The following is a 21,733-nucleotide window of genomic DNA, read 5'->3' as shown; positions in this document are numbered from 1 at the left end:
AATTGGCCTGTAAAAGAATTGGCGTGTAGTCGTTGTACCAACGTTTCCCGATCGTGAGCGTTTTAAAATATGTAAATAATTTTTCTCAAGGATAATTAAAAAATAAAACACACACATTCGTTGCATATACACGATGTTCCATTTGAACCTTTATACGCAATTAAATTCTGAACTATTGGTTGTTTAAAAAAAAGTTGTAAACACATTTGTTTTACTTCGAATCTTATGATTCTCCTGAACCTTCTCTAGGTGGACGTACATTCGAGATTTTAAGGTGTCCTTTGTTTCTTTAAATGCAATCGTACGTTTCCATGTGGCAAAATATGTAGCCTACTCCGAGACAAATTAATTTACCTATAATCCTTTAGTTTTTTCAGATCAATCACTGACGATTGAAACTTACCTTCGTTAAATATGTCTAAGACTATTGCTGGAATATTTCGTCGATTTGAATGTAAACTTGATTCGAAATTATATTAATGATGTTGTTTAACGTTACATAGGTTTACACATTAATATCGTAATTGACATTACGCACCTTTTCCTTTTGGTAGAGATTTAATGAACGATAACTCATTATGGGTGGTATGCAACGCAATTCGCGAAAATTCTAGGATATTGACGTCATTTCTAAGAATCCGCGACATCGTGCCACTTCCTTCTATAGCGAGTGTTCCTGATACCAGGAATCTCAGAATCGGACATTTTCTAAAATTTATGTCCGAATTTGAGACTTTGGTATCCGGAGAACATTATCGTCGAGGAGGTATCCACTTCAATTCTTCGAGTATTAATTAAATATTAAATTGATATATCTTATAGACAATTATTACTTTCCATGTTTTAAAACATTACGAAACAGGTTTCTATTTCGAATCTCGATCATAATCAATTTCTATAAGGTACTTAATCATTTGTAATGCATAAATGAGATGCACATTTTTCGATGAATATTGCGAACAAGCGTAAATGTTAGTAACAATTGTGGAAATGAACAAACATTCACCTAAACCGTTCGTCTTCATAGATTTCGCATTGTCTTGATGCTTATTTATCACATTTATTAACAGCCGTTGCAGAATCCTTGAAATATTCGATTAGATAGAACAAAGACTACCGAAGTAACGGTAAGTGACCTTGTGGTGGGTATATAAGGACCCCCCAGTTGCCAAAAATTTCATTCCATGGGGAGCCTCGGAGGCGGACGGATATCTCGATTTTAGGTTCCTGGACCCTCTGCAGACCATCTTGGTAACCGGTACTGACTGTCGATAGGCGGTGGTCAGTACTGGCGACCACTCTCTAATTTTTTTTTTCAGCTTTTTTTTTCTTTGATTCAGCTTATTTCATTCGTTCTGACATATCTGTATTTGTTCCCCAATTTTAACTTGTACTTATTTTTCCATGTTTATTTGTTTTTGTCACTGCTTCGTTTATTTCCATTGTTACTGTATGACTATTTAATCACTAATCAATTTCATTTCTATTTTCTTTCATGCCTTGACTTTAGGTTTCTCTCACTTAGGCAGAAGAACGAAGAGGATTCCCTTGTCGCAACCGCCGTGGGATCTTTAGTTAAGCTTGGAATAAGTTAGTTTTAAGACCAACATGTACAAATATCTGTGATCTGCCGAGTAATTATCCAATCTTTAGCTTATTTTTGCTCGCTTGCTCGTTTCTCAGTCCGGTCACCTCTGCTTGTTGCATAAGCAAGTGACCGGCCGTGGAGGTGGACCGAACGGTCGATCGCCGTCTCTTCTGGTGCGTCCGCTTTGAGAGAGAACATGCTACGAACACAGGGGCAGGTGTTCGCACCGGTCCCTGTGGAAGCCCTTGTGCCACAAGACCCTCTCTTCGTCATCCTCCGTAAGTCAGGTCCACGCTCTGCGTGGTTCCTGACGCGGAGTTGGGAGAAACGGGGCACTCCAAGGAGTGGACGGCGTCGTGCATTTCCTTGAGAATCGGGCCCACTGAGGGGAAACGGGACCGACCTAGTAGGAACAACTCCACGGTTCGCGTCGCGTATTCCCCAATTTTGCCTCATTTTTCCATAATGTAATTGCTCGGCAGAATTAAACGAGGAGATCGAAGGAACATTGATTCCTTCTATCTCTGCAGTTAGCATAAGTTAGTCTTAAGGCTGTGATCTGCCAAGCAATTATCCAATCTTTAGCTTAATTTTGCTCGCTTCGTCGCTCCTCAGTCCGGTCACCACTGCTTTTTGTACAAGCAAGTGGCCGGCCGTGTAGGTGGTCCGAACGGTCTATCGCCGTCTCTTCCGGTGTGTCTGCTTCCAGAGGGGATATGTTGCGAGCACAGGAGCAGGCATTTTTGCCAGTCCCTGCGAAAGCCGCCAAAATAAGACCCTCTCGTCGTAAAGATGGAGAAACGGGGCACTCCTCTAGGGGAGTGGATGGCGTCGCTCGTTTTCTCTGGAATCGGACCCACTGAAGAGAAACGGGATAGACCTAGTAGGATCAACCGCACGGTTCGTGTCGCGTCTTTCCCAATTTTGCCTAATTTTTCCAGAATGTAATTGCTTGGCAGAACTAAACGAGGAGATCGAAGGAACATTGATTCCTTCCATCTCTTTGGTTTAGTATCTTCGTTTGTACCGCGTGTCGAGGGAGATCGATGGAACTTTGATTCCATCTATCTCTCTCCGGGTCTCCGCTCGCAGCAACCTCCACGTGGTGAGACCTGGTAATCGGTATTACTCCCGACGAACAATAATTATTCGTCGTGGGTAGTACCGAGCTAATTGGCTGCGAATTTAGAATAATAATTTTTACGGTATAAGAACAAGTACAGAACTTTAAAGAACAACATTTTTGTAATCAGTATGAAAGTGCGAAAATGTTAATGGATCGAAGGAATGCGATTGTATTATATCTCCGATGAATTGATGTATTGAAATAAAATCTATTTGACTGACAACCGAAACTTTATTTTTGCCCATTAATTGTTTCCATTTCCTTAACCCGATCCTATCAACTGCTAAAACTTCTCAAAACTATACGTACTCGATTACAATGTTCTCCCGATACAAAAGTTCAAAATCAGCGACAAATCTAGCCGAAGTTCCGAAATTCGTTCGAATATCCCGCAAAATCTCAATTCGCGGAAATTCTTGGAATTTGACGTCATTTCTAATACCAAGAGTCTCAAAATCGAACATTTTATAAAATTTATGACCGAATTTCAGACTTTGGTATCGGAAGAACATTGTCGCCGAGGAGGTATTCATTTCGATTCTTCAAGTATTAATCAAATTGATATATCTAATAGACAATTATTACTTTCCATGTTTTGAAACTTTAAGAAACACCTCTTTACTTCGAAGCTCGATCAAAATTAATTGCTATAGGCGCGTCAATCATTTTTAATGCAGAGATAAGGTGCATATTGTAACCTAAATGTTCCGAACATGCGTAAACGTTAATAACAATCGCGTAGAGGATCAAACAATCATTGGAATCAGTCGTCTTTACAGATTTCGGAATAAATTGATGTTTATTAATCATGATAAATAACAACTCTCGTAGGATCATACTTTAAACAATTATTGATAATGTCCTAGTATAAATAATGGCTTAAAATATCATTTCGTTGAAATATTCTTTGTTCGCAATGGAATTTTTCGTTGAGATCCAACTGACATTGTCGAGGAAGTAAGATACTTTTTCCATCAAGGTTTCCGGATGCAACACCTCTGGACTTTTCTTTGCGGGGTTTAATAAAAGATCTCAAGTTCATCGGGAAGAATCCATTATCCGTGATAATACGAAGGATCGGATTAGGGTCGTCTGTCAAGAAATTATGTTTGTTGAATTGTATAACATTCGAGAAGATGGAACTTACTCAGGGATAAAATAAATTAATGTATCGTCACCTAAGGTTCTCCTTTTGAATACACGAGATGTGAGATTTGTTAAGAAACGATTTCTGAAGATATAACGAATGTAAGTTTTAAACGTCAATGAATAACCCTTGAACGATCTTAAAGAACCAAAATATTATAAATCAATTGGTTCATCTCGGAATAGGTTACATATTTAGCTAAATAAAAACATACAGGTCCATTAAAAAAAAAGGCCACCTTAAAGTTTCAGGTGCACGTCCACCTAGGAACAACTAGAGGGGTTGCTTTATTTCTAGGAGGACTTCTGATTCGTTTGTTTGAAATATTTTTGAAACTCGGAAGATATTTGCGGTGTAAAGTTTCAATCCAGACACCCTACAAACAAACACATACATGTACACGTACGCGCGTTAGTTTAATATTTTGTCGAGTTAATGATTTTATACTATGTATTATAAACAGAGATAGTGATTTTATATTATATTTTATAAACAGAGAAATGATTTTATACAATTTTCAAAGATGAAAGTTAGCTCCTGTAAGTTTCAAGGCTTTATAGCAATTTAGTTTCTTTTACGATCTCTGTTACGTGTTTTCCTTTGGCCCGAGGGGTTTAATTCAATTTTTCACGTAGACTTACCACCGACGCCAGCTCCAAACGCGACGCCGACAGCGCAGATAGAATTATTAGCAGTTGCGGCAACTTCACCGGCACATCTGGTACCATGCCGATTACTATCCAACAAATCGTATCTGGGCATAGGATCTTCGTCATGATTGTTAACGTCGTAGCTGGCTTGCGGATCCTGGAACAATAATTCAATTCTATATATCCCCGTGTGAACTTTATGTCTTAACTTTTCTTCGTTCCGTAAGTCAAGGGAAGGTTGTCTAAAATGAACCACCCCCGACATTTTTAGAAAATATTTTTATCGAACATCGTTCTTCAATTCTTTATTGGATAATACAGCGAAACGAGAAATTTTTTTAATACATTTGAATACTTATCCTAATTTGGACCATAACGTTATATACGAAATATTAAATTTCGTACGTAAAGAAATGTATATTTATTTATTTATTTATTTATTTATTTATTTATTAAGTTTCATATTTGAATAAAATTATATGTTTGTAAATGTTTGTTTTTTTTTAAATCAACTGTTGCACTTCCGAGTACAAAAGTCAATACTAACACAAACTTGAACATGAGTGTACTTGTTTCAATTATTTATCAATGTTGTCCAATTTAAACGGCGTTGCAATCCAAATAGGACAATCAATTCTCCTAATTGTTCTTTTGTAACTTCCTCTTCTCGTTAAAATAGTATTGGAGTTTTTGTATGCTCAAATGATTTTGTTTAATATATTGCGTTAGATTGGTTAACGAAATCTTCATTGATTGGGTTATCAATGAAGATCTCAGCTCAAATGATTTTGTTTAATATATTGCGTTAGATTGGTCAACGGTATCTTCATTGATTGGGTTATTTATTTATTTGTAACGAGAGCGAAGACAATGAAGTGGTAAGTTGACAAGTTAATACCGAGTGAACTAGTTTTGGAATTAGTGAATACACCTTGGCTACTATTTTACGAAGTTTGCTGGAAATATCGATTTCCTACCGGTTTTGATGTAATTGCTTTTTCCTTCAGGCGGTTTACAAGAGATTGTTTTAAAGTTCCGAGTACGATGTTACGGTTCTCAAACTCTTTGGTCCGAAATTACATTCGAACGTTTAAGCGTGTCTCATAGAAACAAAATATTTCCATCAGATTCGTTAATTTTTTTCAATCAATTGTTGGTTCGCCTTTGCTTTATCTAGAAAATATAAAAATTTATACAATAGTAGTCGTTTCTCGGTTTATTGGAAAATCGTGTGTAGCAATGTAGCTGATAATGAAAATAGCAGTCGACACGGTAGAGAAATAACTTTGATGAAACTTTCAACGTTTAGCAACTGTTTATACGCGTTGAAACCGTTATTACGAAACGTGTCTTTAATTACTTTTCTTTAAATCGAGAATCTAGGGATTGTAGATCGAAAAATTGAACGTCGATGTGTATTTTAATCATTGATAAGGTCAGTTTACCTTTTGTTTTCTTTTTTGTTTTCGTAAGTTGTAATCACGCGACGTGAAAGAAAATTTCTATGAATTTCACAATCAAAATATCATAGAATACAATAATAGTGATAAGAGATTCGGTATGGACTAATTTGAATTTGAAAGTTAGCTAAAAGATAATAAAATCTGTATAATGTAATTTGAGCAGATGAATTAACTGTTAGTCGATGATATTTATTCCTTTTAATTTATTAAATATTATACCGATTACTGAAACATTATGTTACGTATAATGTTTAATATAGAAAAAGCAATAAATACTATTTGACGTGTATTTTATTTAAGTTTCTTCCCAATTTTGGTGTTACGTACTGTTCTTTCGTATCGATTTTTATACAAATTAAAGTCATTCATATACGTACAAGCATTGGGTACGCAGTTGTGTCATAAAATTCAAGGTGACATAAATTTATATTATACTGTTGGTTTACTTTATACAAATAGTTTAGAGCTTAAAAAAACAATTAATGGTTTATTTCACGCGAGGTGACATAATCGTGAAAACGTGTCACGAGTTGACGAGTCGTAATAAAAATACAATGTGTTCCCAACTCGTAATCGGTTGTTATTTATTTATTTTATTCGCTTGAATTTTTCATATATTTTTCACTGCTCGAGTCTGTACATCGATCGAAATATGTTCGATCCACGAATGGTGGGCTCAGATTTGACCGAGGTGTACAGCCACCCAATCCCTATATCGTTTAGATCAATATCGGAGTAGTCGACCGTGTCTGATCATGGAGGTCCGTATCTACTGCAAGATTATAGAGCTCGGTACGCATTTCTCTGCGGTTGCCTTATTAACCTCGGCCATCCACTAGCAAATACACAGTCCGCGTGCGGTTCAAGACTGCTACTCGACTCGCTGGCTGATTCTGAATTCCACTAGTAACTTCGATATCACGGTACGAGCCCTCTCGTTGCGTCCCTGTTGCTCGTTCTTTCATATTTCTCGTAGGTATTACTTTGTAGCAATGGTCGCTGGCCCGGGTAGCAAAAGTTGTAACTAATCCATTTGTTGCAATAAGTTCTGGTTGTAGCCAGTTGGAATTGGATGTTCAGTATGTCGTAGGAGTTTCAACGTGGTGGCACGGTTTTTACTACTATTCGGACATTTGTACATGCTCGTGTTTTGCTACGTACTATTCCTTTTGTCCGGTCTGTTTGCCTTCAAGCGACGTGACGGTTGGCTTTTGATCTTTGCATAAAAGGCGACGAATCTCGAGAAATTACTTGGAAACGGAACTTTTCCCTCTATCGTAGAGATAGTTTAAATATTTGGCACAGTAAAAGATCATCACAACTGATAGATATTATTGTAAAAAAAGTAGCTACTTTAGGAGTATTTGTATCGCGCTTTCGAAACTTTTCGCAATTTCGGAAGCACACACGTACGCTTCCATTACGTACTTTAAACGATTTATTTCAAGTTTTTACCAATTGTTTCTATCGAAGACTTCGAACCGTGTATTTCCAGAATTCTGAACAGGTGTTTCGAAGGATCAATCGTGTTACCGATATAAAGGATTAAAGAAAGGGTTTCCTGATTATTGTAGAAAAATGACAGTTACATATCGATGCGATCAGTTAATAGGAGAGAAGAATTGCCGTATCGTTTATAAAGGACGTTAAAGATGGCGTAATATTTTAACGAAGAAGTGACAGAGATCCATTTCCTGCATGGATTTGCCAATGAAAAAGTTACAGTCACACGAAGATTTTACGTGGAAAAATATTCAAGCTGCAAAATAATTCGTACATTATTTAAAGAACTTCGTCTTCTAACAATTTCTAATCAGGAAGTCCGTGTCTTAGGGACGGTGGAAAAAAAATCTAGGAACAAATGCGAGGAGAATTTTAGCAGCAGCAATTCTTCACGATCGATTGCTGTATCCGTTTCATGTTCAACTAGTGCAGATCCTCGCTTTACCAGATTATTCAGCGAGAGCAGAGTTTTCGTTGTATATTTTCACAAAGTGTGCACTAAATCCACAGTTTATTTCGTATATTTTATTCATCGACGAAGCCACGTTCACAGAAAATGGCATCGTAAATTTTCATAACAACTACAAGTGCATAGAAGAAAACCCTTACGCAATTATTCAAATAAATGGCCAACATAGGTTTTCATTGAACATACGGTTGTGTATTGTAGGACATCAGTTACTAAGACCTGTTATTTTACCAAATTGCCTACCAAACGAAACATACTATAATTTCTTGAAAAACATATTTCCTTTTCTATCGTATTGTATGTTTTCAGTGTTATGGCTTTCTGAAAGGTTTGATGTATCACCGTTTTAATATTTGAATGTTTGAGATTTTTAATGAATGTGTCTGGTGTAATTAATGGAACTATTTATATTTTTTTTTTGTTTCCATATTCTTGCTATTTCTATTGCAAATGGTATATTCTGTTTTTTTACTTGATCTTGAATTTTGTTTTGTGTGTTTGTATCATTTGATATGGCTATGTCGATTAAGTAGGTTATTTGTTGTGCTTTGTTTTGGAGTGTGATGTCAGGTTGGTTATTTGCTATTGTTTTGTCTGTGTGAATGGTCAAGTCCCAGTATAATTTATACTTCTCATCTTCTAGTATGGTTCTGGGTATGTATTTGTAACATGGTTCGCTTTGCGTTTCATTGTTGATTAAGTTATGTTTTCGGGCTATTTATTGTATTATTTTGACGGCTATATTGCGCTTATTTATATATTCAGTTCCTGTTAATATTTTTCATCCTCCTGTTACATAATCTATCGTTTCTCTTTGTTGCTTAATTTTTTGCGTTTATCGTTTTGAATCATTTTATGATATCGAATGAATATGTGAGGATCGGTATGACGCATGTATTTATTATATATTTTTATATATGTTTGAGTTTAATTTTATTTTTAAAAGTGTTTGTTGTTTTTCTGTGTACTGTTTCTTCAGATGTTGCTTTATTTTTCTACGATTGATTCGTGTGTTTTGTTGCAAACTCAGATATTTGCATGTTTCGTTTCGTTCCATATCTATTTCTTTATTTTCATAACAGTATAAGTTATTATGATCTTGCTACTATGACACGTAACATTGAAAAGTACAATGCAATGTTTTCTAAAAAAAATCTCTTCTACCAAAAAACGTATTGTAACCAATATAACAGATGTCAGCATTTGTTTAGTTAAGTGTTTGACACCGTCGTATGTGAAACATCTTTTTAATATCCACTTGTTCTTGATTTCGTTTGTTAGTTCTAGATATTTGTTGATTTTTGTTGCACAGGTGTTCCATAAAGTGCGATTTAAGGTTATTGCAACATCTATGATTTCGATTGATTTTCTATTTCGGTAAAAAATTATTATATCCGGGCCAATTGCCCTTTTCTCACATCGATAAATATGTCATAAATCCAGTACATATTTGATGTGTTCCATTTTCCAGTACTTGTCGCGATTACTGTTTTAGTAACGTTTTTTTTTTTTTAATCGAAATGGCTCGTGATTTGATATATCTGTCGGTGAGGAATGATTTTTCCAACATTGTTACGTCTTTCTATGTAGGATGCAATAACCAATATGGTACACCCAGTTATTACGTGCAGTATTGTTTCAGATATCCTGTTACATCTTCTACATTTATCCTCTACTACGTATATACTTTCTTTTGGAATGTGTTTCCGATAGTTTTTCGTAGCGATAAAACTGTCTTGGATAATTATCGTAAAGTCTACTGTTTCACAATGTAGTTTGCCTCTCTTTAACCACAGATTTAATAGATCTTTATCGACGCTGCTTTCATCCGGTATGGCCTGGTGTTTCCCGAGTATTCGTTTTGCTTTCCAATTTTCACGTTCCTCATCTATATCGTATTGCACCGACGTATATCGAAAGTCTTTTAATTGTAGCGGTATCGTATTGAATTTCTGCCTCGGTTATTTTACTTTGATTGTCGTTGGGAATTATTTAACCAGGTTCCTCGTTTAGAGAAGAAATTTATTTCCCTCGTATAAGCATTTCGTTCGCGGTAAATATAACAATGCACGCGTTTAATACAGTCCTGTTAGGATGATAAATAGAGGAACTTACGTAATTTTTACAAAGATCGGGATGATCCTTTTCCAATCCGTCGTCAAGGATTGTGACCACGATACCACGACCCGTAATTCCTTCGGCCCAAGCTTCTTGCACGTTCATATCCAATCCGTTCCCTCTATTCTGAAACAAGTTATCGATAATTACGTTTTAATACGGGCTTCTGTTTATCAAAATGTTGTTTAATTTTGTTTACCGGAGTAACCATTAAACTCGAGCTACGGAATAACAATTATTTTTAAACATTTCTTAACTCTCGTGATGGATAAATTTAATCCTTAACCAGTTTCGATATAATGATGGGTGTAGCATGTTGCGTGTATTGTATGAAATTGTATGTATTATAAATGTAAAAATATCGGAATGGACGATGAGAAATTAATTACAGAAGACAAGAAAAAATTGCAAAATTTGAAGTGAGACTATACGTTAATATTATATAAAGAATTCCAGATATAGTTCCATTTACCAGAATATATTGAGAAATATCGTTTCTATGAATATTTTTCATTCGTATTTTAATATTCGAATTTTTTCTCTCTCAATTATAACGCTGTCTTGATTTAAAAATAAGTGTGATAAATACTTTTCATGCGAAGCGAAATACAATAACGCGTACATGCGCGCTTACTTAGAATTAAATCGTAGCGCAAGGTATCAATCGGTAAAGTATGTTTAACATAACTGTCAAAATGGGATCGATTTGACCTTCATGAAAAATAGATGCATATTCTTTACGTAAGTAAATACACTAATTAATGAGTTTACTTAAATACTAATTTATGTTCTTCCGGATTGCACAGTGTTCGGCAACAGGTGTCCGAGATTTTAAGGTGCGATTCCATCTACAAAAATAAGATAAAGTACAATATAAAAATGAGAAAAATATCTTTGAAGCTTTGCACCCAAATTATTAATTGCTGAAAATACGCGCAGAAGGTGCCAAAAGTTAGTAACTTATACTACTGTCAAGGATAGTGCTGCAGTTATCCAGAACGACCCACTTATCTCGAAGTCGCCGTAATAATTTACAACATCACGGGTTACTGCTATAAAAGTTGCTACTATTTACGTCTTTTGGAAAAAAACTATAGCAGAACTGTGCGATATGGTAAATTCTAGATAGCTTCGCTATAATTCTCGTCGTGAGTCAACTGATATCTGCTCGCCGGTATTAGTGTAAGTACCTCATCTTTGACGTCTTTTACTCACGTTTGGTAATTAATGACTTTAATATAAAATTTCGAACGTAACCTCGTTATTTTTGGTATCTTATTTTGATACATAGAATCATTACTTACAGTTTCAGACACCTGTTGCCGGACACTTTATATATAATTTTATTCCTCGTATTAATATAAAAAAGGAAGAATGTTTTTATTGAAAGATGTATGTAAAACTTGTTCCGAACTAATTACGATTTAGGTATAACTATCCAGTATAACACTTAGGTACATAAGTAGGTAATTGTTTTGAATAGGGGTCACCTCATCAATTTCGATAGCCTTGAAATATGTTGTCAAAGTTAACATTCTGAATAATTTCTTCTTATTCAGAGTATAACTACCATCTCTAATATACGAGATGTTAGCAAAAATATATTCATTTCTGCGTATCGTACTTCCAAAGTTCTAGGTATGTTCGAAATAAGTAAAAAATAAATTTTGGAAGTCTGACACCGAATTTGAATCTAAATTGTAGGAATCGAACTGCTTTGTTTCCTTTTCTTTCAAGAAAATATTGCATCATGTTGCACTATACCTACAATCCATTGCACAATTCCATTATTTTCAAAGTGTACATCCTTTAAGTGTTGTAAATAGAACCTTGTCCAAACTTAACCCAAACTTAAAGCAAATCCAGATTAATGCTCTAAAAGATATTCTATGGTATTGAATATACATATGTAGTGTTATAAATACTTTTGCGTGTATATTGAAAACTATAGTCGAACGGTGGTTATATATGTAAGAAAAAATTACTCAGAAGGTTAACTTTGATCACATATTTCAAGATCATTGAAACAGATCAAGCGAGCCCTATTCTAAATAATTATTTAAAAGCCTATTATCTACAAGAACGTCCTTGAAATTTTCTTCTACTCTTTGTTAAAATTGTACCACTTGTAGCATCTGTATAGAACTCAATTATAGATGATCCTGTAAATCGACTTTAAAAGTGTTCTATCTAATTATTTAGATACAGTAACAAATTAGCGTGTATAATTCGAACTTAGTAGCGCCAGTTAAGGATGAAGAAAAATTTCCTCTAAACGTTTGATGAATTCGGCAGAAAGAATCGAAGGTAACTAACCAAATACCACATTTGAGGCCACCTTTCGTCGTCCAAAATTGTCTGCAGATTGGACGGACCGCGTTTGATTATCAAGTCTCGTTTCGTTCGTGACTTCACTCGTTGCTGCTCAGCTCGACGCACCCTGCGGTCTTGGATTAGCCTCTCGTGTATCCCGAGATGTGGTTCCGAGGACCTCTTCACCACCGATGTATGCACCATGTGGTACCAGTCGTCGACTATCTGCAGCAAAGAACAATCTCATATTAATATGTTTGCCCCGTAATCGCGGATTATAGTGGTCTTGTCCCGCTACACGTGTGCGGCAACGAATGAATTTTAACAGGGGTCATTGTTTCTGAACGCGACTGGCTGCTTTCTGCGGTATATAAATTTATCCTTTACGATTCACCCATTTCGCGCAGACAATGTAATTTATGCGGAGATACGTGTTTATATTTATGCTCGTTGGGATAATATATATATTGAGATCAATTTTGTCCAGTTTTGTGGCCGAAATTGAAAAAACAAGATTACAAAAACGTAGCAATGTTACTCGAACTAGAGAATATCGAGAGTCGTTGATAATCATCCAGATTGATGCGATGTCGAACGTGTTTTTGAAAAATAGATTACTCGTGAGGAGAAAGGGGTGAAAAATAGGAAACATAGATGACTGATTTTGAGCAATTTGCGAAATGACAATAGAAGAAACTCATGGATTCATGATAAGTGTATATGGGTGGAGTGAAAGTTTTTTAACCGCAATACATGCGTCGATACTAAAAATTTATAAACGTGTATATTTATTTCACTACGATACTCGATCCAGAAAATAAATTAATATATACATTTATAGAAATATAAAATTTAATATTTCATGTATACCGTTATGGTCCAAGTTTGGCTACCGATGATCTAAATTAAGTAACCAGTGGTCTCTCAATTTGAATCGAACGACTTATTTTTGTTTTTTTAAATAAATTTGTGTCAAAATTTGCTTAAAGAAAATTTTTTTACAGTGTTACGATCGGTAACAATGTATACGATTTGTTTGATAGAAACAATTTACGAAATTGTCGAAAGTGGCACAGTTTAGGCAACCTCCTACTTCATAGAAATAAAAGTCCATAAATTTGTTATGGCGAAAGTAACATCTCTCGAAGGTTTTGTCTGCGGGAACTTGGTAAAAGAATGTTTTCTTTACAAACAGGAATACGAGACGAGAACTTTACACATTTTCTTGGCGTTTTCATTAAGGACGAAGGATTTATCACTTTTGGATTCAAGCAATAGTGTGTGTTGCTCGTAAAACAAAATTATTTGATGCACAAGTTTGTTCTTTGGTATGGCGATACGGAAAAGTGAAAATATACGGTGAAAGGTAATGATAAATGTGAAAACTTGGCAACAGCTGTTACAGGCAACCTTCTTACTATTTCTTTCGTGCGTGACAAATTGGACTGCGTTTGTCAAATTGCAGAATCGTGCTTTCCTGTGCACGAAATTTGGAATTTCACCATTTCATATGAAAAAGAGAGACTGATGATCGGAGAAAAGGAAATATTCTCATTATCGAATATTCATTTGAAGTGGCAAATTTTGTAGAATTCGATAAACATAAAGGGTGAGTCATGAGAAAAAGGATTCTGGAATATCTCAGTTATGTGCAATATAATTGTATTGTAAATTCTTTGGAAGTAAAGAAGTAAAAGAAAGTTTTACTATTGGAAGAGATCCATACAGTGACAGGAAAAATATTTTACAAGTTAATGTTTCTACGGTTTCAAGGTTATCGGTGTTCTTTTTTTTTTATTTTAACGAAATCATATATATTTTATTATAGTATGTTGTAGGTAACATTAATAAGAATTCACCGATCTAACATTCTATGATACTGAAGTGACAGTATCACTTGGATTGAGAAATTTAAAATTAATTTTATTCAGTGTTGCGAACCATTTCTATTTTTTTAGAAATAGAAATTTTTACCATTTTTAATTTATTCGTGCAGGTATAGAATAACTAACTTTGAATCACAATTGAAAGGATTTGGACCTACTACTTAACAGCAATTGATTTAATCTAAACGTACTAGAACGTCATATTTAAGACTAACTTTCTCAAATCAATGTGTACAATGGCTTGCAGCATAATTAAAGCGATCAATTCACATTAGCGTTGTTTTCAATTAGTATTGGAACTGATACATATCTCGCTATACTTGCATCGAACCATTCCACAGTTGAACAAATTTCTTGAAATGCAGTAAAAATTGAAATAATCAATATATGAATATTCTGACCACGAATATAATTAGTTACTTACTAAGAATAGTATGCATATAACGTATTACGCATATAATATAACGTGAAAGCAGTATCGTTAATATTTAAATCCCAATAACCACCGCCATAATTAGTTTTATCCCTATTAATGGTTTCATCCGAGATAATGGAATTTATTTCCTTTTAATTGCTAGTAATTTTTAGACTAATTCAAAGGTACCTTTTCCTCTTCGAAGAGCAATATAACCCCCGAGGGAAAGTTACTTTTTATACTGCACGAAGAAGCATGTAAACTACATGTATATGATAGGGTTTTAACGAAATAAGGAATATTTTTTATTAGTAATAGAAGCTTTAATTGTACCGATATGCTCGATGATAGAGCTGTACCGATACCGCAAGAAATATTAGCAAGTAAATGATAACTTATTTCAATACTTGTTTGATACCGTAACATAACTCTTAGAAATTGATACCCATCGATATTAATACGTACCATTATTAACGAGTATATCATTAGATCATCGCTCTCTTCAATACAGCACAACATCGGTTCCTCGAATAAGATTATTCGAATTATGGACAAAGTCATTTCTACTCAAAACTATTCCAATTTTACAACTGTATCATTGTATCTCTGAATTAGCTAAACTTTCGTATCGAATGTTAGCGAAATGCATATTTATGAATTGAATTTTTTGCACGTTTCTGAATTAGTTTTTTATCACGCAGATAAAACTTTTACGATCTCGCATTAAACTCGTAACATAGAATTTTACGATAATTTATGTTCGTCGCAAACACATTTCTCGCAGCTCTGTGTATGTAATCGCGTAGAATTCTATCATTCCTTTATGGATATTTTGTTTTGCGGTACCAACTCGAAGAGGTAAATCGTGTTTGCGTCGCGACCCTCGTAAAAACGACGGACCGAAAACAATAAAATTTACCGGTACTCGGCACGTTATTTTATTTACTTGTTGATTTTAATCTTACGCGACGCTTAAATTAAATCGGTCCTAATGGTGAATCGGATAAAGATACAATTACACGTGAAGGGGAGAAATAAAATCAATTCACAGTATCGACGAAGAATATTATTCTATTTCATCGACGAGAAAATTGACGATTTAGGAGTACAAGGGAAACGTGGCCTTTGCAATTCTTCGTTCACGCGCGGTGATCTCTGTTATCATCATCGCAGAACTTTTGGTCTTCGTTGTTCTTGGACAGGAACACGGACATTTCAGTATCGGGATCTGTCGGGCAATATTTCGTTGCTGTTGGTTCCTTGGAGAAACCGCAACCACCCCGTATCACGTCAGTTATTATTGGTAAGCACGGATCGAGACTGTTCTTCGACTTATAAATCCTCAATCGAACTGGATATATTTGGCTTTGCCATTCCCCGTTACTTTTGTTGCGTTTTATCTTCTTCCGCGGAGATGGGGGTTGCTGCTCTTTCTTCGATGATTTTACCAAACTTTCCACCTTCGCTTCGGGTAATTTACAATCAGCATTTCGCCAGAGTTCTTTGATTGCGGGACACTTTGTCAAACGATACTTCAAACTCGACATGTTTGGCCTGGAATTGTTGACATCCGTTATACTGCCTAGTCTCTCCGGCTTCGCGTAAGAACTGCTTCCGTATGCTGCGAAACTCGCTCGACTCTTCGATTCTTCGATCGTTTTAGGCTTGCGCGGGATCTCAAAATGATCTCTGTCCGTTTTATCGAAACGAATCACGCATCGTGTCTTTGATGATGTTGATCGTCTTTTTTCTTCGGCAGACATGTTCTCTTTCGGTTTGATAAGATTTGGACTCTTCATCGTGACATTATCGTAATTACTCGTCGATGGACATTTCATCGAATCTTTTGGTGGAACTTTCGATGATAATTTTTGCCTCTTTGGTTTACCTTTGGTCAATTTTTGATAAGGAACGAACACTATAGGAACAGGTTCGGTGCACTGCGGGTTAGATTTCTTCTTGCGGTGTGGTACAAGTTTTTGGGACCAATGATGACATTTCGGTGGTGGTGGATCAGGTTGGCCTGTGTTATATAAAATTGAGTCTGATGTGTCATTGACGTGCTTCGTAGAGTCAGGAGGTTCTGTGGAATTACACGTTTGGTAATTATTTGCATTTGTTTTTAAAGGACTTTTTGCATGGACATCCTGACAGAGGCGATCAGGTTGTTTGTAGCTCGAATAAGACTCACATTGTTTGTGTTTAGAGAGACGAACCTGTTGTTTGGAGTACCGTGATGATTGTTGCCGACTGCATTCTGTAGATCGACTATGCATGTCGCCACAGTTTTCGGCTGCTCGTCCAACATAATATCCTGTAGGCTGTTGGTTCTGGCAGTTGCTTCTGAAAGTTTGCTGAACATTGCTGTAAACTTGTTCCGATGTGCTTGAACGAGTTTGACTGTCATTCGTACATGGTTCCCGATGATTGCTGGAATCATCGTTTGTTCTTCTTGAACATGTCTGATAGTTGTTTGCGAATGTTTCCTGGCAGTTTTTGGAAACTTCTTTTCGCTGCTTTGAATAAGTTTGACAGTCGTTTGCTACAGTCTGCTGAAAATTGTTCGGATTTGCTGTCGATCTTTTGAAACGCTTTTGACAATCTAATTTTAAATTTTGTTCAAATTGACAGGGGCGACTTTTTACAAGTTTAGAAGCATTTCGCTTCTGTGTGCTCGTACAAACAGACTCATCGTTCAATTTCCTTTTGTAAATAGCTGTTCTTTGACAGGCAATATAATTTGACAAGTGTCTTCTTGGTACAGTTTGTTGACTAATTGTATCGAAATTATGACGCTTCGTAACAAAATCCATCGATTCGTTTACAGCTACATGTTTGCTGAGCGATATTTTTAAGTTGTCGTTTAATATTTTCGTCGGTGGATATTTATTCTTCGAAATCAGATTAATCGTTTCTTGTAACGCGAATTTCTTGGGCAAAGATAACTGCAACAGAGCTTCCAGTTTAGAAATATCCTTGTTTTTTATATGGCTAAGTTGTACGCGTAATTGGTTCGCGTTAGGCAGCGTGAACTTCGTCTTTGAGGGTACCTTTCGCGAAGATTTGTGTTTTACATGTACAAGAAACTTTATCAAGAGCTGCCCGATGAAACTCAATTTATAAAAGCTAGGTTGAGTAATAAGCAGCAAGAACGAAAGCTTTTACGCCGATGAAATGTTCAAACGACCTGGAAAGTGGAAAGAGGATGCAGGACAGAGCTGAGCATTCACCGCTGATTAAATATTGTTTGCGAGATCGTCATGCGAGTTGATGCTTTGTTTACAAACACTAATAAGCTCATTGCTCAACCTAATACTTTCACCTAACAGAAACGTAGCAAATTCGTTCGAACAATGCATTAGCTCTTTGATAGAAATTTAAACTAATGTCGACTACTTGTTCGTACAGATAATAAGAAAAATATAATAAAGAACGAGAATAACAATTATTGTGTCGGTATCATACGTCGCTAATTATATTACGTATCTTTCAGGCAATACGAGGTGTCGTTTTTTTCCTTAGTTGCCAACATATTGTCGGAAAAATCTGTTTTTTAATGGGCGGTGCATTTCTGAGTGTCTTGATGGAATTGAGCATAATCTCGTGGTAAGTTAAGACGTCGTTCGTGTATTCGATACAGGTGAAAGCTTTACCTTCCGGAATAGAAACGTCAGCATTTTCTGCAACGAGTTATCCATACATCTTATGACAAAGATTTCACATTTTTCCTTTCTCCTGTTTGAAGTTTTCTGGACCAATTGCTCTCGCAGCCTTTGTACTTATTCTTCCTCATGGTATGAATATTGATCTTGGAATGGAAAACATGGCAAGAGAGATTCGTTGCTTTCGAGGTTAACTGTTCGTTGAATTTCTTTCGAGTTACTTATTTATTCGACTGGCTGGTGAAATTGATGGCTTCGTGGTTTCAGTATTGCGTAGAATTCATCGTAAGAAATGATCGATTATCGTTGCGTAACAGTTAGAGGAGAGTGTAAGGTTTTTAAAGACGATTACAGGAATTATAATTTTGTATTGGTAAATGAAAGTGGCCGCATAGCGTCGATTTGTTTGTTTCCAATAAGAAGGATACATGCCCTGAACGTTTGTTAACAATTCATCGAACATTTACGCACGAAGTTCGCGTTCGATTTCAATTCGTTCTATTACGAATCTATTGCGAATTGTTATTTTCCTTCGTCATCGCGTACTTTTCTTTTTCACACAGCAAATAGCGAGTAATCAAAAGTGGTCGAATATTTCGTTAAATACGTATGACGGTTAACGGAATATTTTGTTACTTCGTAAGCATTTTCGACGTAAAGTTTCGCGTAGCGGTAATTGCATTTTGATTTATCGTTTACTTAGCGAATGCTTAATTATTCCCTAAATACGCAGCATTTCGGAATTTCGACGACGTACACCTCGTACACGAACAGTTAAATTCTGCTCGAACTTCCGGCGCCATAGGACATTTTGGAATTCAATCCTAAATTGCTTTAGTTCCGGGAGGCGAGTTCATCTTTGATATGTGGCTCGACATACGCAGACACTGATCGATCCGATTCATCACCAGTTTGACTTGCACGGTTGCAGAACTCTCTCATAAAGGAATTCTCCGATAAATTCCGTTTTGCAAGTTACCGACGACACGAGCGAAGCGATGTACACGCAATTGCAAATCATTTACACGATACTCACGAATAAATTGGAATCTTTCGATGCAACGAGTTTTCGGTGTCTACTGTGTTTCACTGTGCAATGGCTGTTTACAAGGGCCCTTATGATTTTTAAGATGGTAAGACGTACATACAACTCGATTCGATCGAGACTAGAGATGAGTAGCCTTGAGAAATATAACGAAACTGGAAAAGAAAATTAATTCGTCGATTATGCAACGGGAGTTTTAATGAAAATAATGGTAGAGGAAATAGTTAAAATACGAACAAGGACCACTTTTCTACGATCAATATTTTTCATAAGTGTAGGATGCACTTGTAAAATATATATGTATTGATATTGATATTGAAGTCAAGTTTGTATTAGTACAGTACATCAATCGGTAAAATGAAGTTCGTATGTAGCTACAGTTGCTCAAAATCTAGCTGTGAGTATACGTTGAATTTTTGTCAGTTTTAAATATCTCGAACGAGTTTTCAGCGAATTTTTAAACATCTTTTGCGAAAATGATTTTCAAAGTATGAGATCAAGGCTCGAGATCAAATAGATATCAATGAGAATCTTTTCTTCAGTTCCTTGATTGGCGAGGTCGTCTGACCTCGCCAGATTATTTCTTATAGGATTACCTTAAAGAAAAGGTATATCACGATTCATCTACCATTTTAGAAAATATGAAAGAAGGAATCACAACTGCCTGTCGAAAAATCAGGGGAGAAACTTTATTCATTATGACGTTCTTGTATCCAAAAATTACATTGTTATTAATGGAAGAAATGTAAAAAATTAATGTAGCACTGTAACAATTATGTAGATGTTTCTTTAAATATCTTAAAAAATAGAGGTTTTACAAAAGAAATATTTCAGACAAAAGTTATGTACATCTTTACGCAGAATATAATATATCGAAATAAAAAATGTAGATTTATTATAAAAGAATACCATTTGAATTTTCTCTCAAAATCAGAAGAAATATGTTCCACATTTTTTCAATTGGTTGTTTGGACTTTAAGGAAACGATGAATCTATTTTGTATTTCCAAACTATGCAGATTCTACGTGGGTCTCGAAATGCAGTCGGTTTCACTGTATTATAATTTCTGTAACGCTATCGGCTCGATTCGCGTTGCAAAGTGCAACCGATTGATCGATTACGATGTCGATGGCTCTGCACCACGATCGATTCATTAGGGATCCCCTTGTGTCAGCTTATGTGATCTGGAAAGTCATGTGTGAGTACTGATTGCTGAATTTGCAATTAACTGCGCGACGCTGCGGCGTCGCCTCTTCAAACTAAATCGAAACTTCGAAAGGATGTCGAAACCTTCGCCTCGTGTTTATGTAAGAAACTGCAAACTGTTTACCACAGATACGAATCGCACGAAATGATCAATGACTCGTCGTGCTTATCGAGGAAGATGATTTATAACATCGAATGCTACTCTTTGATATAAAATCTATTTATGATACAAAATCGTGTTTACGATTTAACCAGAAAGCGATATTTGTTGCGCGTTACTCTGCTTAATTGTAAAAGAATGATAAAGAATTGTAAAACTGATGAGTTTGCATTACATATTATTTCTATAATTGTAAGAACTATCGAAATTTATCTGCTGCTAATAATCAATCTGCTAAATAAATTTGAAAAGTTTCATTAATATCGTGTGTGAGTGCCCTTTGTAGATATTCCTTGTTAAAGGACCTAATAATATCCTAAAATAATCAATCGTCAAATACGACAGAATTTCCATTATTCGAATATTCAACTATGTGAGCGCTCTAGCATTCGAACGCTCTATTATTCAAACAGAGTACATACTCATATATTATACACATGTTTTCATATCTCTCGTATACTTTTTCGTGTTGAAACATTCTTTCATAATCGTGAAAATCAATTACCACCACAATACATTAAAGTATTTACAAATTATTATACAATGTAATTCCACGCACGCAGGTACTAGGTTGTTCAATAAGTTTTGTCGTTCGATAAAACTTATTAATCTGTACCACATTGAACAGTACTGCTCAATAAATTTGATCGAACGACAAAACTTATCGAACAACCTATTACGTAGAAAAGAAAACACGAGGACTTGGCAATCGAGAAGACACGGTACTTGTACAGCTTTTACGAAAATAGTTCGTATTATTTTCGAATTTTTCAAAATTCCACGACGAAACAGTCGTTTCTCACTGTTAGTTCGTTTACTTGGGATTTCATCGTGTTTTCGTAGGCCGAACGACCAGAAATCCCACTACTCGTGTCTGCTTTTCCTCGAGCAGTTATTTTACCGCGCGATACCGTGTTAACGCTGGACACTGTTCGACGGAATTCTAGTACGGATCATTGTCAAGTTCCAGGTCCATTCTGGT

General features: G+C 35.7%; 1 protein-coding gene across 2 annotated transcripts in view; it reads right to left on the bottom strand.

The window, feature by feature from the left end:
• LOC143150541 (furin-like protease 1) overlaps nucleotides 1-21,733 on the bottom strand; it is a 373,697-nt gene that overhangs the window by 43,988 nt on the left and 307,976 nt on the right. For both annotated transcript variants that reach the window (XM_076318889.1, XM_076318888.1), the window contains exons 3-5: nucleotides 12,381-12,602; nucleotides 10,062-10,190; nucleotides 4,503-4,668 (exon numbers count right to left, since the gene is read on the bottom strand). In XM_076318889.1, coding sequence (XP_076175004.1) covers nucleotides 4,503-4,668; nucleotides 10,062-10,190; nucleotides 12,381-12,602 — 517 coding nt within the window. The remainder of the gene's footprint in view (nucleotides 1-4,502; nucleotides 4,669-10,061; nucleotides 10,191-12,380; nucleotides 12,603-21,733) is intronic.

Source organism: Ptiloglossa arizonensis, chromosome 8 (genome assembly GCF_051014685.1).
Source record: "Ptiloglossa arizonensis isolate GNS036 chromosome 8, iyPtiAriz1_principal, whole genome shotgun sequence".
Classification (NCBI taxonomy): Eukaryota; Metazoa; Arthropoda; class Insecta; order Hymenoptera; family Colletidae; genus Ptiloglossa; species Ptiloglossa arizonensis.
The sequence above is the reverse complement of the archived record's forward strand: the minus strand, read 5'-3'. Positions and strand labels throughout refer to the sequence as shown.